At 52.2% G+C, this 17,049-nt stretch overlaps 3 protein-coding genes and 3 non-coding genes across 7 annotated transcripts; 4 read left to right on the top strand and 2 right to left on the bottom strand.

Annotated features, from left to right (window-relative positions):
* Positions 1-839: 839 nt before the first annotated feature.
* Surf6 (surfeit 6) lies at positions 840-6,882 on the bottom strand. The gene is made up of 5 exons (XM_006993130.4): positions 6,685-6,882; positions 4,326-4,529; positions 3,868-3,956; positions 2,338-2,538; positions 840-2,181 (listed from the first exon to the last, which is right to left on the bottom strand). The coding sequence occupies exons 1-5, from the start codon at positions 6,848-6,850 to the stop codon at positions 1,702-1,704; spliced, it is 1,140 nt and encodes a 379-aa protein (XP_006993192.2). The 5' UTR covers positions 6,851-6,882; the 3' UTR covers positions 840-1,701.
* Positions 6,883-8,745: 1,863 nt separating this feature from the next.
* On the bottom strand, positions 8,746-13,922 carry Med22 (mediator complex subunit 22). 2 transcript variants are annotated; one of them, XM_015986614.3, is made up of 5 exons: positions 13,823-13,922; positions 13,521-13,679; positions 12,018-12,098; positions 11,132-11,340; positions 8,746-9,079 (listed from the first exon to the last, which is right to left on the bottom strand). In XM_015986614.3, exons 2-5 carry the CDS (start codon positions 13,641-13,643, stop codon positions 8,890-8,892), a joined length of 603 nt encoding a protein of 200 aa, XP_015842100.1. In that variant the 5' UTR covers positions 13,644-13,679; positions 13,823-13,922; the 3' UTR covers positions 8,746-8,889. The 2 variants fall into 2 exon arrangements, with proteins under 2 accessions (XP_015842100.1, XP_076425277.1); XM_076569162.1 differs by having other exon boundaries at positions 13,791-13,888.
* Positions 13,896-16,989, top strand: Rpl7a (ribosomal protein L7a). The gene is made up of 8 exons (XM_006993128.4): positions 13,896-14,026; positions 14,232-14,352; positions 14,647-14,796; positions 15,619-15,759; positions 15,944-16,023; positions 16,277-16,407; positions 16,602-16,671; positions 16,827-16,989. The coding sequence occupies exons 1-8, from the start codon at positions 14,024-14,026 to the stop codon at positions 16,929-16,931; spliced, it is 801 nt and encodes a 266-aa protein (XP_006993190.1). The 5' UTR covers positions 13,896-14,023; the 3' UTR covers positions 16,932-16,989.
* LOC121829217 (small nucleolar RNA SNORD24) lies at positions 14,495-14,568 on the top strand. The gene has a single exon (XR_006072000.1). It is a non-coding gene; the product is annotated as a small nucleolar RNA SNORD24 (small nucleolar RNA).
* Positions 15,800-15,874, top strand: LOC121829209 (small nucleolar RNA SNORD36). Its single transcript, XR_006071993.1, has one exon. It is a non-coding gene; the product is annotated as a small nucleolar RNA SNORD36 (small nucleolar RNA).
* LOC121829210 (small nucleolar RNA SNORD36) lies at positions 16,136-16,207 on the top strand. The gene has a single exon (XR_006071994.1). It is a non-coding gene; the product is annotated as a small nucleolar RNA SNORD36 (small nucleolar RNA).
* Positions 16,990-17,049: the final 60 nt, after the last annotated feature.

Raw genomic sequence — 17,049 nt, 5'->3', positions numbered from 1 at the left:
AACTTTACAATCTGATTGGCTAGTTGGCACAAGGGGGAAGAGGATGCCCGAGGAATAAGGCCCTAGTCAGGACCACCACCTTTGATAAGAAAAACAAAAAAAGCTCCCACAAAGCACCTGTACCAACCACTAGGGGACCAGCTACTCAGACACAGCCTTTGGGGACACTGTAGTTTCAAACGATAACCAGTGGTTTTCCTGGGATAGTTTAGAATATACACATTTTTTACCACTTCATAAACTTAGACTCTAGTCACCTGCCTAACTGTAACTGCCCAATATTCTAGATCTTCCCCCCCCCCCCCCATTATTCCAGTGTATGAGGGCCATGACACCACAGTGTTGAGGACAGTGCTGTCTCCTTTATTGCAGGTGCTAAAGATTGAGCTCAGTCATCAGACTCACACAGGAAGTGTCTAGATGACTTTTTCTTTTTGAGACAGGGTCTCTTGTAGCCTTGGTTGGCCTCAATTCAGAGATCCACCTGCCTCTGCCTCCTGAGTGCTGTGAACTAAAGGCGTGTACCATAACACCCAACAATCACTTAATTCTCATCAGTCTTTAGTAATTACAAAAGTACTCCAGCCCCACCACCGCCTCCTGCACCCACACCCTCACCTAGGAGGGTGACTCTGCACCTACAGACTGTCTATTCTCTCACCGGGCCAACAGCTGTCCTACCTCCATTCACAACCTCGCCCTGGCCAGCACCCTAGGAGCCATTCTGCCCAGACTCCCTGCCACCAAAAGCACACTGACACTTATCTTAGGGTTTCTATTACGGTGATAAAACAAAATTCTATTAGGTGATAAAACAAAATACCGTGACCAAAAGCAACTTGGGGGAGAAAAAGGTTTATTTCATGTTCCACTTCCAGTAACAGTACATTGCCAAGAGAAGTCAGGGCAAGAACCTGGAGGCATGAACTAAAGCAAAAGCCACAGAGGAGCGTTGCTTACTGGTTTGCTCCCCATGGCTAGCTTGGCCTGCTTTCCTATATAACCAGGACCACCAGCCCAGAGGTGGCACTGCCCATAAAGAACTGGGCCCAAAAGAAAATGTACCAGACTTGCCCACATGCCAATCTACTGGTTTTCTCCTCAGTTGAGGCTCCCTCTTCTCAGAGAGAGAACTCTAGTCTGTGTTAAACTGACATAAACTAGTCAATATACCACTACATCCCAAGCCTCTGCCACCAGCTGGCCCACAGGCGGCCATGTGACCCAAGGCACATCCTGTGGACCTGGGACTCAGTTTTGTAGCGCTGGAGCTCTGGTCCAGAGACATGCCTGACCGGATCTGATTCTCCCAAGAATCCTGTGGGTTCTTACATTGCCAGGAGCTTGTGAACACAGAAGCAGAAGTCAAGGCTTTTTGTTCTCATGGCCACTGGAAATACAGGTGGGTAGGAAGAGGTCAGTAGGGTGCCTCACCCCAATCTCTACTCCCCTGATTCTGGAGCCTTCAGAAACATGTACACACACACACACACACTCACAAAACTTGTGCATAGATCCCCTTTATCCCTCCCAGGATCTGGAGGGCACTGTGCTACTTAAGGATGATGCCAAAACATCCTGTTGGCACACAACTGGAGCCCTCGATATGGCTGTGTGGTGCAAGAATGTGTAGATCTCATGCAGGAGACCCACAGTCTGTCACCTAGGTGCCCAGGGAGGAAGCCGGCAGGGGCAAGGCGCTCAGGAGAGGCCCGCACGCTCCAGGTCCTGGGGCAGCACCCGGCCCTTCTTGCGGGCCTTCTGCAGCCGCTGCTCGGCCCGCGCGGCCTTCTTCTTGCGCAGGTTCTGGCGTCGCCGGTCCTGCCGCTGCTGCATCTTCTCCACCACGTGCTCCGAGCGCTTCTCCCACCGGCGCTGGCGCTGCGCCTTGCGCTTCTCCTTGCGCTTCAGGGCTTCCTGCAGCAGCTGCTCGTTGTCACGGATCTTCACACCCTCCGCCTTGTACAGCAAGTTCGTCCACTTCATCTTGGCCTCCAGCTCCCGGGCCTTGCCTGCGTCCTGGTCTCGCAGCTCCTCCAGCCGGTCCTGCCGCGCCTGCAGACGCTCCAGCAGCTGCCTGTAGTTCCTGCCTGTCAGCGGCGTCAGGTTCCCTTTCACCTTCTGCCGCTTCTCCTTCTTCCGCTGGGCTTTGCTGGCCGGCTCGTCTTCAGTCACTTCCACCTACAGGTAAAGCACATCAATGAGATGGCACACCGATCTCACCAGCGGCACAGACCAATGACTTCTGTTCCCTTAGAGAGGAGTCACCAGCATGCACCTGCACCATCAGCAAGGTGCAAAGTTGGCCCAAAGGCACCCAGCCCAGACAACGCCCACCTTATTAAAGATCAGGCCCGACTCCTGCGGCTCCTTGCAGGCCACTTCTGGGGGGGCCTCGGCTGGCTCCTCCTTTTTCTCAGCCTTTGCAGCCTTCTCCTTTGCTCGAAGCTCTTTCCGCTTCCTCTTCTTCCGTTCCCTCTCCTGCTTCCTCCGCTGTCTTTTCTCTAGAGTGGCAGCAGACAGCTCCTTGGTGCTGCCCTGAGGGTAAAGAGAAAAGGTGGGGGTTCACTCATTAGGGTTTTTTCAATCTCGAAGCCCTCTGTCTGGCACATGGCTGAGATGAGAGGAAATCCTCACGCAGGCCACAAGTCCATGGCGTCCATATTTCACCAGCATATAACCTGTTACCCAGGTGTGAATAGCACCAGTGTGATGAGGAACCCCTAGAAAGGATCATGGGTCCAGTTCCCAGGCCCCCTCAGCATACCAGAGCACCTCATCTTGCGTGTGGTCATCCACTGTCCTAGAATTCAGAACTTAGGTTGGGTTTCTAGGATAGAGTGCCAGTCCTAACCACTGTAAATTCTGCTCACGACAGACAGGCTGAGTGCTCTTTGTACCCCTTCCTGCGGTAGCCAGAGAGAGCACTGTGTATGTGACCAACTCAGGCCTGTGCTGCAGGATAGGGGCCTTGAGCCTTGATCCCCTTAGGAACCTGGAGTCAGTAGCATACATTGGGAGAGTGAGAAGTTAAAACTCAAGAACAGAACCTTAGAAATCGGGGTGCGGGAGGGTGGGGAGGTGCGACAAAGCACGGTAGCCAGCACCATGTAGCACTAAGTCAGGTCACCTCACTTGTGGACACTGACCTTTAGAGGGACAATTCAGGCTATACTCTATCCATGTGGCATCAGTGGAGGCAGTTCCCCAAAGGAAGGAGGTCATGCTCCTCTGAGGGACAGAGCCTTGAGGAGGCAGATGACTCTGGGGACTGAGGTACTCCAAGAAAGGAACTATACCTGCTACCTCAACCAAGAGGTGCCCTGTTGTGGAATATCAGTTTAATGATACAAAGATGTGTTGCATTCTTTTATGTTGCATTTGTTTAACTCTGTAAAGCTGTGTTTCTTTGCCTGTCTAAAACACCTGATTGGTCTAATAAGGAGTTGAATGGCCAATAGCAAGGCAGGAGAGAGGAACATGCAGGTCTGGCATGCAGATAGAATAAACAGGAAGAGAAGAGGGGGAGCAAAAAGAGGAGAACACCAGGGGCCAGCCACCCAGCCATACAACCAGAGTAAGAAGAGATATATATATAGAACAGAGAAAGGTAAAAGCCCAGAGGCAAAAGGTAGATGGGATAATTTAAGTTAAAAAAGCTGGCTAGAAACAAGCCAAGTTAAGGCCAGGCATTCCAAAGTAAGAATAAGTCTCTGAATATTTAATTGGAAACTGAGTGGTGGGCCCCAAAGAGAAAGAGTAAAATAAAAATCGAACTACACCGCTCCACACCCCACGCTGGCACAGAAATGGGGAGGGAAAACTCTACGAGTCTGCTGCAGGTGCTCAGGAAGACACCCCATTTACCTGGCCCCGGGCCAGCTGGATCTTCTCATGCAGCCGCTGTCGCAGGAAATCCAGTGCAAAGACAGAATCGGGTGCTGTGACTTGGCTCTCTGCGGGGAAGGAGACTAGGCTGGAAGAGGGGCTCCCCACCACCATTCCTCCCTCCCTCCTTCCCCAGTGCCACTCGTGGGGTTACAGGCCACCATTAAGTTCCAACCCAGCTCCTTTAGGACAGATAACAAATGCATCAGGAGGCTGGTCACTATGACATTAGAAAAACAGTGTTTGTTATCACCTTGTCATCTGGCTGTCATGTGGCACTGGACCATCATGCACTGTCTTCTATTCTGCTCCTATGGTCTCCCTCACTGAAAAGTCTCACATCATTACCATAAACCTGTTGGTACCCTTGAGCAGTGGGGACATTTGCCTCCAGGTCCCATCCCAGCTCTGACCACGCATGCTTTGGAGCCCCTCACCTTCAGGAGACTCCGGGGCGCTGGAGTTCTTCTCTTGTTTGGAGACTGTTGGTTTCTTAGCCCTAGAGGAGGTGGGAGCCGTCTGCCCTACGGGCTTAGTCTTGTGTTCTGTGGCTTTCTGTCCCTGCTCCTGAGATTTCTTTTGTGTTTTCTTCCTTTTCTTTTTTGGGGGCCCGGCAGCTTCCAAGCGTTTTGTTCTGACAGCTGAAATGCAAAACAAGCTGAATCCCTTCTCTCTGACCAGAACAACAAAGATCCTGCAAAGGCACCGATCCCAGTGATGCAAAGGACCAGGTGGCTAAGCCAGTGCCACCCGTCCAGAGCTTAGTGCCACCAACTGCCTGGGCAGCAGGCGACCACACATCTGTAATCCCTGCATTTGGAAGCTAAGGCACTAAGACGGCTGAGAGTGTGAGGCCAGGCTGGGCTACACAGCGACACCTTGTCTCAGAAAACAAAAATAACTAACAATTTCTTAAGAAATCTAAACTACACTCACACACCTGACCCAGCAAATAGGTGTATGAGGAATAGACCACAAAGCCAGGTTTCAGGTTGGTCATTACCACATTATCTAATTATAAACACCCACTTCCAGGAACAAATGATGGTCCTGCTACGTACGACACTTTCTCCTGACTACCCCAAACTGAACACTTGGCTCATGTATAGCAGTTTCCTCCTGGATAAAACCTTCCATCTTGGGGGGAAGCTCCTTCAGCTCAGGAACTAAACACCAGGGCTTCAGGAAGCCCTGGAACTGACCAGCTTCACTAACCCCTTCTGCCCCAAGCATATACAAGAGGAAGGCCAAGTGACTCTGAGTCAAGCCAGACCACATGGAATAGACACTCTCCAACCTGCTGAGCTGCCTACAAGTAGTGCAGTGCACTCCAGGTTTCTAGCTTTTGAGAGCCATCACCCATACTGGGGTGGGCTTTGGTGATACCGTAGTATTCATACTTTGGCCTGTCATCGCTGTGTCTGCAAGACTGATGGGCTCATTAAAATTGCAGTGGTGTAGAAAGGCCAGAATGTTGCAGGTCCAGAGGACAATTACCTTATCTCAAGTTAGCTTTAGTCCCATGAATAATCCATTTCTTGCCCACCTCTATATCTGTGACTAATAGATAAAAACCTTTTTGAATCTATTAACTTAGCAGTACACGCCTTTAATCCCAGCACTTCTGGAGATGGAGGCAGAGGCAGGCGGATCTCTGAGTCAAGGACAGCCTGGCCTACAGAGCTCCAGGACAAAGCTACACAGAGAAACCCTGTCTCAAAAAAAAAAAAAAAAAAAAAAAAAAGTCATCAACATCTGGGCCTAGAAAACTTTCCCACATCTTGCTATAACTACCTGATGTACGCAACAATGTATTTTAAACTTGCCTTGGTTTTCTTTGTTCTGTAAAACTTAAAGAAACTGCTTCAAGAACATTTTGTGTTGGAAAGTGGAATTTGGGGCAACCAAAATCCGTGTTCACAGGCCACGGTCATTCAAAATGGGCTCCAGAATAAGGTGAGGGCTGTGAATTTCTGGAATTCACGGTGATCTGCCTTGCTTCTGCTTGCCAAGCATTGGTATTAAAGGCATGTGGACCATGACTGCCACTGCCCCCGCCCCAAAAGACTCATTCACTCATTTTACGAGTGTTGTAAGTATGTCTGTCTGTGTATCATAACCGTGTCTGTTGCCGTTGGAGGACAGAAGAGCGTATAAGATCCCCTGGAACTGGAGTTAAGGAACTGTTGTAAGCTGCCACATTGATGCTGGGAACCGAATATGGGTTTTATACAAAAGTAACAAGTGCTCTTAACCGCTGAGCCATCTCTCCAGTTCTTTTTACTTTCTGGGAGGGTTTCCTGAAGTTGCCCACGCAAAGGTGAACTTATCAATGTATACAGCCCAGACAGGCCTGCGGGCCTTTACCCTCCAAAGCCTCAGCCTCCCCACGAACCAGGCCCAGCGGCAATGAACTCTTTACGATGAAAGATTTACTTTTACTTCTAACGATGAGGAAATGTTAGCATTTTAAACTAAACGTCCAAGAATGGAGTGTACGTGCTCTCAACGCATGAAACACACACGGACAAGAACTGAAAGACACCACCAGCCGGTGAGAAAAGTCGACGACCTCTTCATACTTTACTAGCGAGCACGTTTTTCGTTCCGTTCGAGTCTGGTAGTTCCCTAACCACCTTCCCCTCCATCAGGGCCCAGCGCCCTCAGGAGCGGTAGCTGTCCCAGCGACTACCGGCTCACTCTTGGATCACGCGTGGAGGGTCCGGATCCAAGCTAGGACAGCGGCCCCGTGCGACGGCATCCACTCCCAAAGGCTGCTCGGGTGGGCTGCCTTACCCCACTCGCTCCTCCGCCGCTCGGGGCCAGGCTGTGCGCAGATCTTCTTGGCCAAGTTCTGCAGATAGGTATCCTTGGCTTGCAGAGAGGCCATGGCTGGAGACCACGGCTGACGCCACGCTCGGCGGTTCCCACGGCTCTCTGGCCCACCGGAAGCAGCATGCATGCAGGCACGAACAGCCGAGCGTTCGATTGCCGAGCCCGACCACGCCGGAAGTGCCGTGTGCGCAGGCGCCGCCAGGCCAACGCCCGCTATTAGCTCAGGAGCACCGGAAGCCACCCCCCCAAGTATTTGTCTCAGTCCAAACCAGTGTACGCAGCCGCGGCCCACTCAGAGCTCGATTAGCCAGGCCTGAGGGGCCGGCTAGTCAGTCCTTAACCTGGAGGCGTTTCTCTAAAGAAGTTACCTGTAACGTGAGAACGCACCGGTTCGGCCAAGCGTCTGGACTTCAGTCCCGCCCTCCCCGCCTGGCAAAACGGAAGCCATTCTGGCTCCTTCCCTATCATCGGCCTGAAGCCCAGAATTCGGCCCAGCACCCCAGTCACTCACAGCAAAACACCACACACAGCAAAACACAAACAGGTATTAAAAAAAAGTGGGGTGACAACCGGAGACATGAGTATGGCATGGATCCTAGATTACATGCAGCAGCCAGGCATCTCAGTTGTTTCGATGGCACTGGGCCTTTAGGGGTGAAAACCCCTTGCAGGCTTGCAGATGGCATTGGAATGGCTTATATAGAGAAAGTGGGGGGAAAAGCGAGGCCCTAGCAGGGCCTGAACAGGCCTTGCTATACACATGGCTACGTAGAGCTTTTTGCGTGGGTCTTGGTCACTCACAAGTTAATGCTCGTGGGGAAAAAAAAGGTGATACAGAAGTTACATCACTAGAAAATCATCCGTCTCTCTGGGAGCAGTGCCCCCAGCAGCACAAGCTGGAGAACGGCGATTTTTGCTTTTAAATGTGAAGGACAGAACTGACCAAACAGAATAAAACACAGTGTCTTTCATTAAGATTTTTGGAAGCCCTTCCAAACCGATGCTTCTAGTGTTCCCCCAAACTCCTCCACCCTGTGACTAAGCTTTCTCCATGACACTTAGGAGCTCTTCCAGCAGTGAACATTGCAGACTTCACTCTGATGGAAAACTCCCTCATTGGGGCAGCGACTTCCCCCTAGCTACCCACTTGTTTTGTGTGCTACCTTCTGTTTGGCTATGTAGGTGCTGGGCCACCTGGTGACCAGCCCATGTTCCTCATGGCTGACTACTTTCGTGAATGAAGCTTGCTCACCGTAGTTATGAGTGACAGGCTGAAGGCCAGTACCATGATTTCTGCATGTCAGTGATAAACCTGGTACAGAGAGGTAATGGGGTCCGAGTTCCTGGTTGTTTCTGCCACTTAATTTCTCAGCCTGTGGTGCTAGACACACCCCTTCCAAGCCCATGCCCACTCCAAGATGCAGATATGACAGCACCAAGCTGGGGTGGCAGAAATGGGTGGCACCAGAGGTACAGGTGCGTCTTATCTGAAGTAATGGCAGATTTTTCGTTCATTTACCAAAATGTCAAGGACCTAGTAGATGCTAGTGTGAGAGGGGTCACCCTGGAGTCCAAGGTTACACAAGGAGGAGGGGCCATTGCTCAAGGAACCCAAGGGCAATCTTGGACTGATCAGAAAAGAAAGATGAACAACACAAAAAAGTAATGTTTTATTCAACAGTTTTATCACAAAAGTAGCAGAATGAAAATGGTGGCAGAACCCAGGAAGATGCCCTGGCTAGCTGCCTCTCAGTCTTGCTAGGATTGTCAGATATGGCACAGACAATTGTGCTCCAGGCACCAGGCAGTGGACAGGGCTCTCGACACAGGAGCCTGAGCCAAGGATGGGTGGCTGGACTTGGCTAAGGTCCACTGAGCACCTCCCAATTCTAAACAACAAGCTGAGGCTGTCTTTCTATCACCAGCCACCCTCCCTACTCAAGGTCCTCAATGGGACAAACCTTCCATCTGCAGTCAGGAAGGTAGCCACTAGAGATGAACATCATTCCCAACTGTCACAGGGAACTGGCCCTGGCCTGGCCACGTCCCTGAGGCTACAGTGCTCCTGATCCCCAAGTCCCCAAGTGGGAGCTGAGACTGACAGGACTTCCTTTCCGATAACTAGGGCCCTGGGGAGGGCTACCCTGAAAGGGTACCCCAAGAGGCTCAGGTGTGTTCTGTGGGGCCAGAGCCACTACCATGGGAGTGGGCAGGGGCTGCAGACTGCAGGGGACCAGCACCAGTCTCCGGGGATGCCAGAAGAGGGGCAGAGAGGCCATCAGCAGAATCTGTGTCGAGGTCCAGCCTCCAGTAAGCTTCACATAGAGGTAGGTCATTAGCTTCGCAGAGACTTGAGCTTTGCCACCACAAGAAACCCCCAGGAGTGACAGGAGCAGGCAGAGGAAAGCCAGGGAGGAGAAAGCAAGACAGACGCAGAGTTAAGAAATGAATATCACCTGACTGCCTCCCTTTCCTCTCCTGTGCTGGCCCCTCGGCTACCAGTTCTAGCCGCCCCTGCATCCAAAGAAAGAAGGCCATGTGACTTAGGCAAGCTCTCCCCATGGGCCACATGTCCTTCCGGACACTTAGGACTCCCCTTGTCCCTGTGGGTTTCCTCCCATCCTGACCGCCCACCCTGTACCAGCAGGGTACTTTACAAAGACCGTGGTGGCAGACCTGTGTCTGTTCCAATTCCAGGGAATTGGCCTAACTAGAAAAAGTCAGGAACAGAGGTCCAGGCATTTCTCTACACACCACTGCTCCAGCCCTATAGCTTCATGCACTCCATTTCCCCGTGTTATACAGGGAAGACCAGAGGTGGGAAGAGAGAAGGATTAACCTCAGCGGTCATGGCAGCGGTTACCTGGAGCACATCTGTTTCCACAGCTGTCTAATATGCACAAGGCCCTGGTCCCATACCTGCCCCCAGCAGTCCCTCTCAGAACTACCCAGAAGAGTAGCATCCCCAAAAGAGTGGAGGGGAGGCAAAGCCAGAATTAGCAAGCAGTGAGTGTATAGGCAGGAGTAGCTGTACAGAGGGGAAGCTGGGCAGCTGCTGGTGGTGTGGGCATGAAGCTGATAGGGGCAGATGGAACCCACTGGCCCCTGCACAGAAGAGCACTGACATTTAAGGTAATTCACAGGCAGAGGGGCAGCTGCTTTACCATGAGGAATATGGAAAAGGTGACTGCCCAGAGGGGACACAGGTTGTCCCAGAAACCCATGCAGGTGACACAGAGAGACTGAGGCTTTGGAAACCTGATACTCTGGGTTTCTGTCCTAAGCAATTTCATCCCCAGGGTTTCTCTATCAACCTCTGTAGCAGGGCTGAGTCACTATCCAAGACTGATCCACCTAGGAGCCCTTGAAGCGGTAAATGTCCGAAGGGTGGTGACAGGAAGGTGTGAAGGGATTCATCCTGGGTGAGTGGAAAGCTCTGCCTTTTGGGGAGAGAGGATATGGTCCCCTTTGTTTGCTAAGCTGATCAATACTGGGACCAAGGATCGCCCCAGAACTCTCTGGAAAACTTTAGAACTGCTCCAGCTGGGCAGTGACACTGAGTCTAGGATGGGAAAAGCAAGCCCTAGACCACACACCACCCAGTCATGGACACCCGTGGCTCCTGCTGCAGCGTCTGTGCGGCAGGAGCAGCAGATCCACCACTGGGGGAGAACAGTTTGCCTGGGAGAGGGGGCTGCTGGACGGAACCTTAAATTCAAGCTAAGGGGGTGTGAGCAAGGCCGCCATTCTCTAGCCTCAGTTTCCCGAATATTTCATATTGTACTCTTGATTTCTCAAGGCCTCTCTGGTTAGGAAAGTATCAGGTTTCAAGTGGCCCTGAAGAGGACTAGGTGACAGACCCTACCTACTGCTGTCCTCTGGGGCACGCACAGGTCTGATACCAGGAGGCTCCAGGACCATGAGGACATCCAAGCATCTCAAAGCCACCGAGCTTGAGCTCCTTCCCCAGTCCCAGTGTTCACCGTCTCTACACTGTGGAGTCTGACGACACCCACATGGAACTGAATCCCTGGGCTAGCAGTAGGCAGTGGTGTCCCGGAGGCTGGACATAGTTAGAGACCCAGAAGGCCACAAGAGGCCAATCCAGCCTGGGCTGAAATGTCTAGACAGAGATTTACAGCAGTAAAGTGGAGACTGCACTGCCCAGGAGGGCTTCCTTGCCCCCAGGGGTGCCCTTCTCTGGCCTCAGCCGCTGCCACCAAGTCCTGTGATTTTCACCCCACTTCATTGAGGGGAGGCCTGGGCACCAGCTGGTGGCTGGCTGTGACCGTCTGTCCATCAAATGCTCTAGTAAGGAGGGCTGGAAAAGCACAAGGCCCTTGAAGGCCCTCGTTGGACTGGGCAGGCAGCAGGTACCACCTGCGTGCGAGTCCAGCTCTATTTGTACCTGGACGAGTAGTATTCCTCCTCCAGCTCATACAGGTCGATGGAGACCTCGTCCCGCAGGGTGATGAGCTTGCGATCACACTCTTCCTGCAGGGCGCGCAGCTGCTGGTTTCGCTGGTCAATGGCTTCGTTCACAGATGGGAAGTCATTGAGGATCAGGAACTGCTTGAGATCAGATACCAGCTTCATCAGTGACTCGCCAGCTCGGACCTGCCACCATCATAATCAGGGTATGAGAGGAGGCGGAGACGGTGGCCCTGCTCTGTGTAACAGGTGCTGGGCCAACAGTGGGTTCTCTGGAAATCTCAACTTCATAGTCCACAAAGAAAAGTACTAGCCTGCACAGAGCCATCTGTGAGGACAGAGAAGGAACTGGGAAGGCACGATCAGAACCCCCCCCCCTCTGCCGACCACAGGTGGAATAAGTTTGCTTACTTCAAGGAGCTTCCCCTCCCCAACCAACCAGTCACACCATGTACACATCCTGTGCACTCACTCAAAGCCAACAGAAGACTATGCCCTGGGTTTCCTCCTGCAAGGATTCACTGGGGTCTTTGCCCCACACATTGTCATTTGCTGGTACCCTTTGCACAGACACTGGCCTACTGGGCTTTCCCTGTAGGATCAAGAGGGGCTCACATTTTACATATGACAAAAGGCCGTTTGCCTTTCCGTTTACAACCAGCCTTGGGGAACCTTCATGTCAGCAAGAAGGGCTGCCTTCCTCCTGACTACTGTCTACTTGCCACCCCCTCTCACCCCCTCCCCCAGTGACCACTAGGGGCAGTTTCCTAAAATGTGCTCTGCCCACCCCACTGTTCTCTTGTTTACTGCTCTGGACTCCATCCACGACCCCTAGAGGGGCGTTTTCCACCCTTGCCACTCACGATGTTGGCAGCTCGCACGTGCATCTCGTAATTGTCCTGTTCACCCTGAGTAGCCCGCGACACCTGTGTCTCATCCTCAATCTGGGGACAAATAAGAAAGTCTAGAATCAGCCCAGGCAGCCACCTGGCTTAGCCTGGTTCACAGGAACCCAACAACTAACAGCCACCACCCCACCCTGAGTGCCATCACCACAGCCTGCCTGCTTATCAGGCCTTCCTGCATACCCAGCACTCTACCTCCTATCTAGACAGCTGGAATGTCCACTCCAACCCCTCTTGTTCTGTGGGTGACAATAGGTGACTTCATCACATCAAAAGGACACTGCCAAGTCTTTTTGAGAAAGTTTACGCGAAATAAGATGCTCAATAAAGAACAAGTTTTTGTTTTTTTGTTTTCAGACAGGGTTTCTCTGTGTAGTTTTGGTGCCTGTCCTGGAACTCACTCTATGACCAGGCTGGCCTCGAACTCAGAGATCCACCTGGCTCTGAGTGCTGGGATTAAAGGTGTGCACCACCACCGCCCGGCATAAGACAAGATTTTTTTATCTTCGTTTTTTGTTGTTGTTGTTTAGTTTTTTGTTTGTTTTGTTTTGTTTTTTTGGTTTTCCGAGACAGGGTTTCTCTGTGTAGCTTTGTGCCTTTCCTGGAACTCACTCTGTAGCCCAGGCTGGCCTCCAGCTCACAAAGATCCACCTGCCTCTGCCTCCCGAGTGCTGGGATTAAAGGCGTACGCCACCACTGCCCGGCCTTAAGGCAGGGTCTCATGTAACCCAGGCTGCCCTGAACTTCTGACCCACTTCCTAAATCCTAACATTAAAGAGCTGTGCCAACATCTAGTTTATTCAGTGCTAGGGACCAAACACAGGGCTTTGTACTGCTAGGCAAGCGCTTCACAATCTCAACATCCCCAGCCAGAAAGTGCCTTTTCAAGTGACCCCTTCTGGGCAGGCACCGTATTGAGCAGCTAACTAAGGAGGGCTTCCTCAGAAAAGCCTGAACTGCTGTTCTCAGCTTACAGATGGACCAGCTAGAGACTGACAGATCTCAGCGGTCTTGAGGCATCTCAGAAATAAATAGAGCAGCAGTTCTCAACATGGCGATTCATAAACAGTTGCAAAATTAGTTATGAAGTAGCAATGAAAATTAATGTATGGTTGGAGTTCACCACAACACGAGGAACTGTATTAAACCACAAACTCATCGGTCATCACAACGATCTACGGCATGGGGGACACTCAGTCCAGGTGGCCACTGCCCAGTAACTAAAGTAAAGCCCTGGCAGTCTCGTCCAGAGTCCTCTGCTCTACCCACGATTGTCATTATTTGGCTTTTCCATTTACCTGCTGACCTTTACTTCTGACACCTCGTCGCTCCCACCCGCACCAGACTTGATCACATTCCCTTTGCATCCCCACCCCTGCAGCAGAATCTAGACATGTACCCAGACCCCAGGGAAAACCAGTTCCTGCCTTCTCGTATGGCCTCGGAACAGCGTCCACGCACCTTGGCGGTCTTGATGATCTCGGTGAAGTTGTCCATGATGGACTTGATGTCGTCTTTGAGTCGCTTGTTGTAAGACTGCAGGAGCGTCTCCTTGCTCTGGGGCAGGGCTCTCTGCTGGGCCATGACAGACCCCGGGTGAGAGCCGCAGTCTGGTCGGACCTGGGGGGTGGTAGGGAGGGCTTTCACTACATCAGCTCCCTCCGCGAACACAGGCCCGCAGCCCACGCAGGCGCACAGCACCCACTCCGGCGCGCGGTTTTTGCTCCCTACTACCGCCCGCCGCCACTCCGGACCCGCGGTACCTGGCCCGGCCCCGCCGCCCTCAGCGAACGCGCAGCCGCGACTCCGCACGGAGTCAGGCCCCGCCCCCGCCGACCGAGTGCCCAGGGAGTCCGTCGCTTTAAACCCGAAATCCCGCGCAGGCGCCGGATCTCGCGATCTCCGCGACTGCTTACATATTACCCACAATTCCCTTTCCTTTCTCTCTCCTCCAGCCGAGCAAGATGGTGAGTGATCGCGGTCCCTGGCGTCATCCACCTCCATCCGCCGCCCGCCGCCGCCTCGCGGGCTCTGCGGACTCCCTGGGCGCTTCGGGGCCCTGCGCCGAGACGGAGCGGCGGCGAGCGGCGCGCCGGGCGCGACCCTGCCGTCCGATGGGACGGCGACGGCGGAAGACGCAGCAGCCTCACGGGGTTTCTCTCTTCTGTCCAGCCCAAGGGAAAGAAGGCCAAGGGGAAGAAGGTGGCCCCGGCCCCCGCCGTCGTGAAGAAGCAGGAGGCCAAAAAGGTGGTGAACCCTTTGTTTGAGAAAAGGCCTAAGAACTTCGGCATTGGTAAGTGGGGTGGAAGTGCGTTCCCGACGGCGAGGCGGTGGGTGGTTCCGGGGGGCTGGGGCGGGGATGTCTCCCTCCGGAGAGCCGGGCTGCTGTGCCTGCTGGCAGGCCGTGGCGTGCTGTTAGAGGGGCTTGTGTTGTGTGCAGATGATGTAAAAGAATATTTGCTATCAGAAAGATGGTGATGACATTTGAACCACCAAGATCGCTGATGCACCAACACCCTCCTAAGTGCCCAGATGCCGGCTGGCACACGGTGACTCCTCACTCGTAGTGTCGCTCTTCATTTCCCAGGGCAGGACATCCAGCCCAAAAGAGATCTCACACGCTTCGTCAAATGGCCCCGCTACATTAGGCTGCAGCGGCAAAGAGCCATCCTCTATAAGCGGCTCAAGGTACCTCCTGCCATTAACCAGTTCACACAGGCCCTGGACCGGCAAACAGGTGAGGTTGTGTGTCAGGGGCCCAGTTTCGTGTTTCCAGGGCATGACATTGGGCCTGAGTTTGGCCTTTTTAGTGTCATCACGTTAAAGCAATGGTGGTGCAGGGAGGTGGTTCAGAAGGAAAAGGGGTACTGAGCAAGTGTGAGCTGAGGATTCTCAGCATCCATATACGGGGCAGAGGAGGGATTGAAAGGGGTCCCTAGTCACTACCTGAAACAGCCAGCACACTGAACGTATCAGTAAGGTGGGGAGGCGTATGAGGAAGATGCCCAACGTTGACCCCTGGCATTCTTACCTGCGCATACCACACAAGGGTGGGTTTGTGGAGATGGTCTCTGTGTTGTTCTGGGCTCCTTACATAGACCCAGGCAGGCTTTCAACTCGAGATCCTGCTTCCCAAGTGCTGGGATTAAAGGCATGTACTACAAGGATGGTTTTTGTTTTTAGATTTTTAAAAATTTGTTTCGCCTGGCGGCGGTGGTGGTGCATACCTTTAATCCCATCACTCAGGAGGCAGAGGCAGGCGGATCTCTGAGTTCAAGGCCAACCTGGTCTACAGAGTGAGTTCCAGGACAGGCACCAAAAACTACACAGAGAAACTCTTGTCTCGACAAACCAAAAAAATGTTTGAGTGTGAGTTTATGCCACAGCTGTACAAGGGTTCAGAGACCCTCCACATAGGCCTGTGCCTTTTAAGTAACAACAGTTAGCATTCAGCCTGAGCGTGAGATTGCTTGCCAAGTAACCACAGTACTCAAGAAGCTACGTAGCAAATCTTACAAAAATTCAAGCCTAGAGTCTAACTGAAGAATTATTTTCCCAGCTACCCAGCTGCTTAAGCTTGCTCACAAGTACAGGCCAGAGACAAAGCAGGAGAAGAAGCAAAGGCTGCTGGCCCGAGCTGAGAAGAAAGCTGCTGGCAAAGGGGACGTCCCGACTAAGAGACCACCGGTCCTCCGAGCAGGTAGGTGACCCCTGGGAAAGGAAGGGTGGTAGGGCAGGCTGTGCAATGATGTCTGAATTTCTTCACCTGAAATCACTGTGAAGAGTGAAATCAAGCTTTTTAACCCTGAGTCACAGCTTGGTGAACTGCTTTTTATGTGACTGTAGCAGCCCAAGCACTCAGGCAAAGTGGTTGTGTGTTCCAGGGGTCAATACAGTCACCACCTTGGTGGAGAACAAGAAGGCTCAGCTGGTGGTCATTGCCCACGATGTAGACCCCATTGAGGTAGGTCTGGCGGTTTTTAGCATTAAGTGCAGAACCAGGGTCCTGTGTTGCCTCTGGAAGGGTGGAGTCGGTTTTGCTGAGTTTGAGGAAAAGGGATCAGTTTGTGTGGCTCTTGCAATGATGTGAATCTTTGACTGAAGTAGCTTTGATGTGCACTTACATGAGCTTTTTAACCCTGAGCATTTGCCACAAAGAAGCAGTGTAGGTCCTGCTCCTTGTGCGCCAAATGCCTACAGCTTGTGCTTGCTTCTAGCTGGTGGTCTTCCTGCCTGCCCTGTGCCGAAAGATGGGGGTCCCCTACTGCATCATCAAGGGAAAGGCCAGGCTGGGGCGGCTGGTCCACAGGAAGACATGCACCACTGTTGCCTTCACACAGGTTAACTCGTGAGTATTCATGCTTATCCCTAAGCTTCCCTTACTCTCCCAGGTTTGGGAACCATTTGCCAATGATGGCTAAGAATTTCTTCACCTGAATCAGCTGTGTGGTCATACTGTGTCTGAGGCAAAAACAAAAGCTTATAGGAAAAATCACTCCTGCTTCCCAAAGAGTAACAAGGCCTTTCCCCTTTCCTTGCCAGGGAAGACAAGGGTGCTCTGGCTAAGCTGGTGGAAGCTATTAGGACCAATTACAATGACAGATATGATGAGGTAAGCAGCTCTATACAGAACGTGGGGCTGGTTAGTGCTTGAAGCAGTTGGATTCAAGTACCCGCTTGGAACCATTGAATATAGGATGTTAACTGATGCATGCATTTAGAGGGTAGGGTGTCAGGCCAAAGTGACTGCTATTTCTGTCATTTCAGATCCGCCGCCACTGGGGAGGCAACGTCCTGGGTCCTAAATCTGTGGCTCGGATTGCCAAGCTGGAAAAGGCAAAGGCCAAAGAACTCGCCACTAAATTGGGTTAAATGTACACTGCTAAGTTTTCTGTACATAAATATAATTACAAACTTATCTTCCATCTAATGGTCTTTGGTTATTTGGGTTAGTGTGCTTAAATTGGTAGTGTCCCCCTATAAAATGTCT

This window comes from Peromyscus maniculatus, chromosome 4, assembly GCF_049852395.1.
Source record: "Peromyscus maniculatus bairdii isolate BWxNUB_F1_BW_parent chromosome 4, HU_Pman_BW_mat_3.1, whole genome shotgun sequence".
In the NCBI taxonomy this organism is placed as follows: Eukaryota; Metazoa; Chordata; class Mammalia; order Rodentia; family Cricetidae; genus Peromyscus; species Peromyscus maniculatus.
The sequence above is the reverse complement of the archived record's forward strand: the minus strand, read 5'-3'. Positions and strand labels throughout refer to the sequence as shown.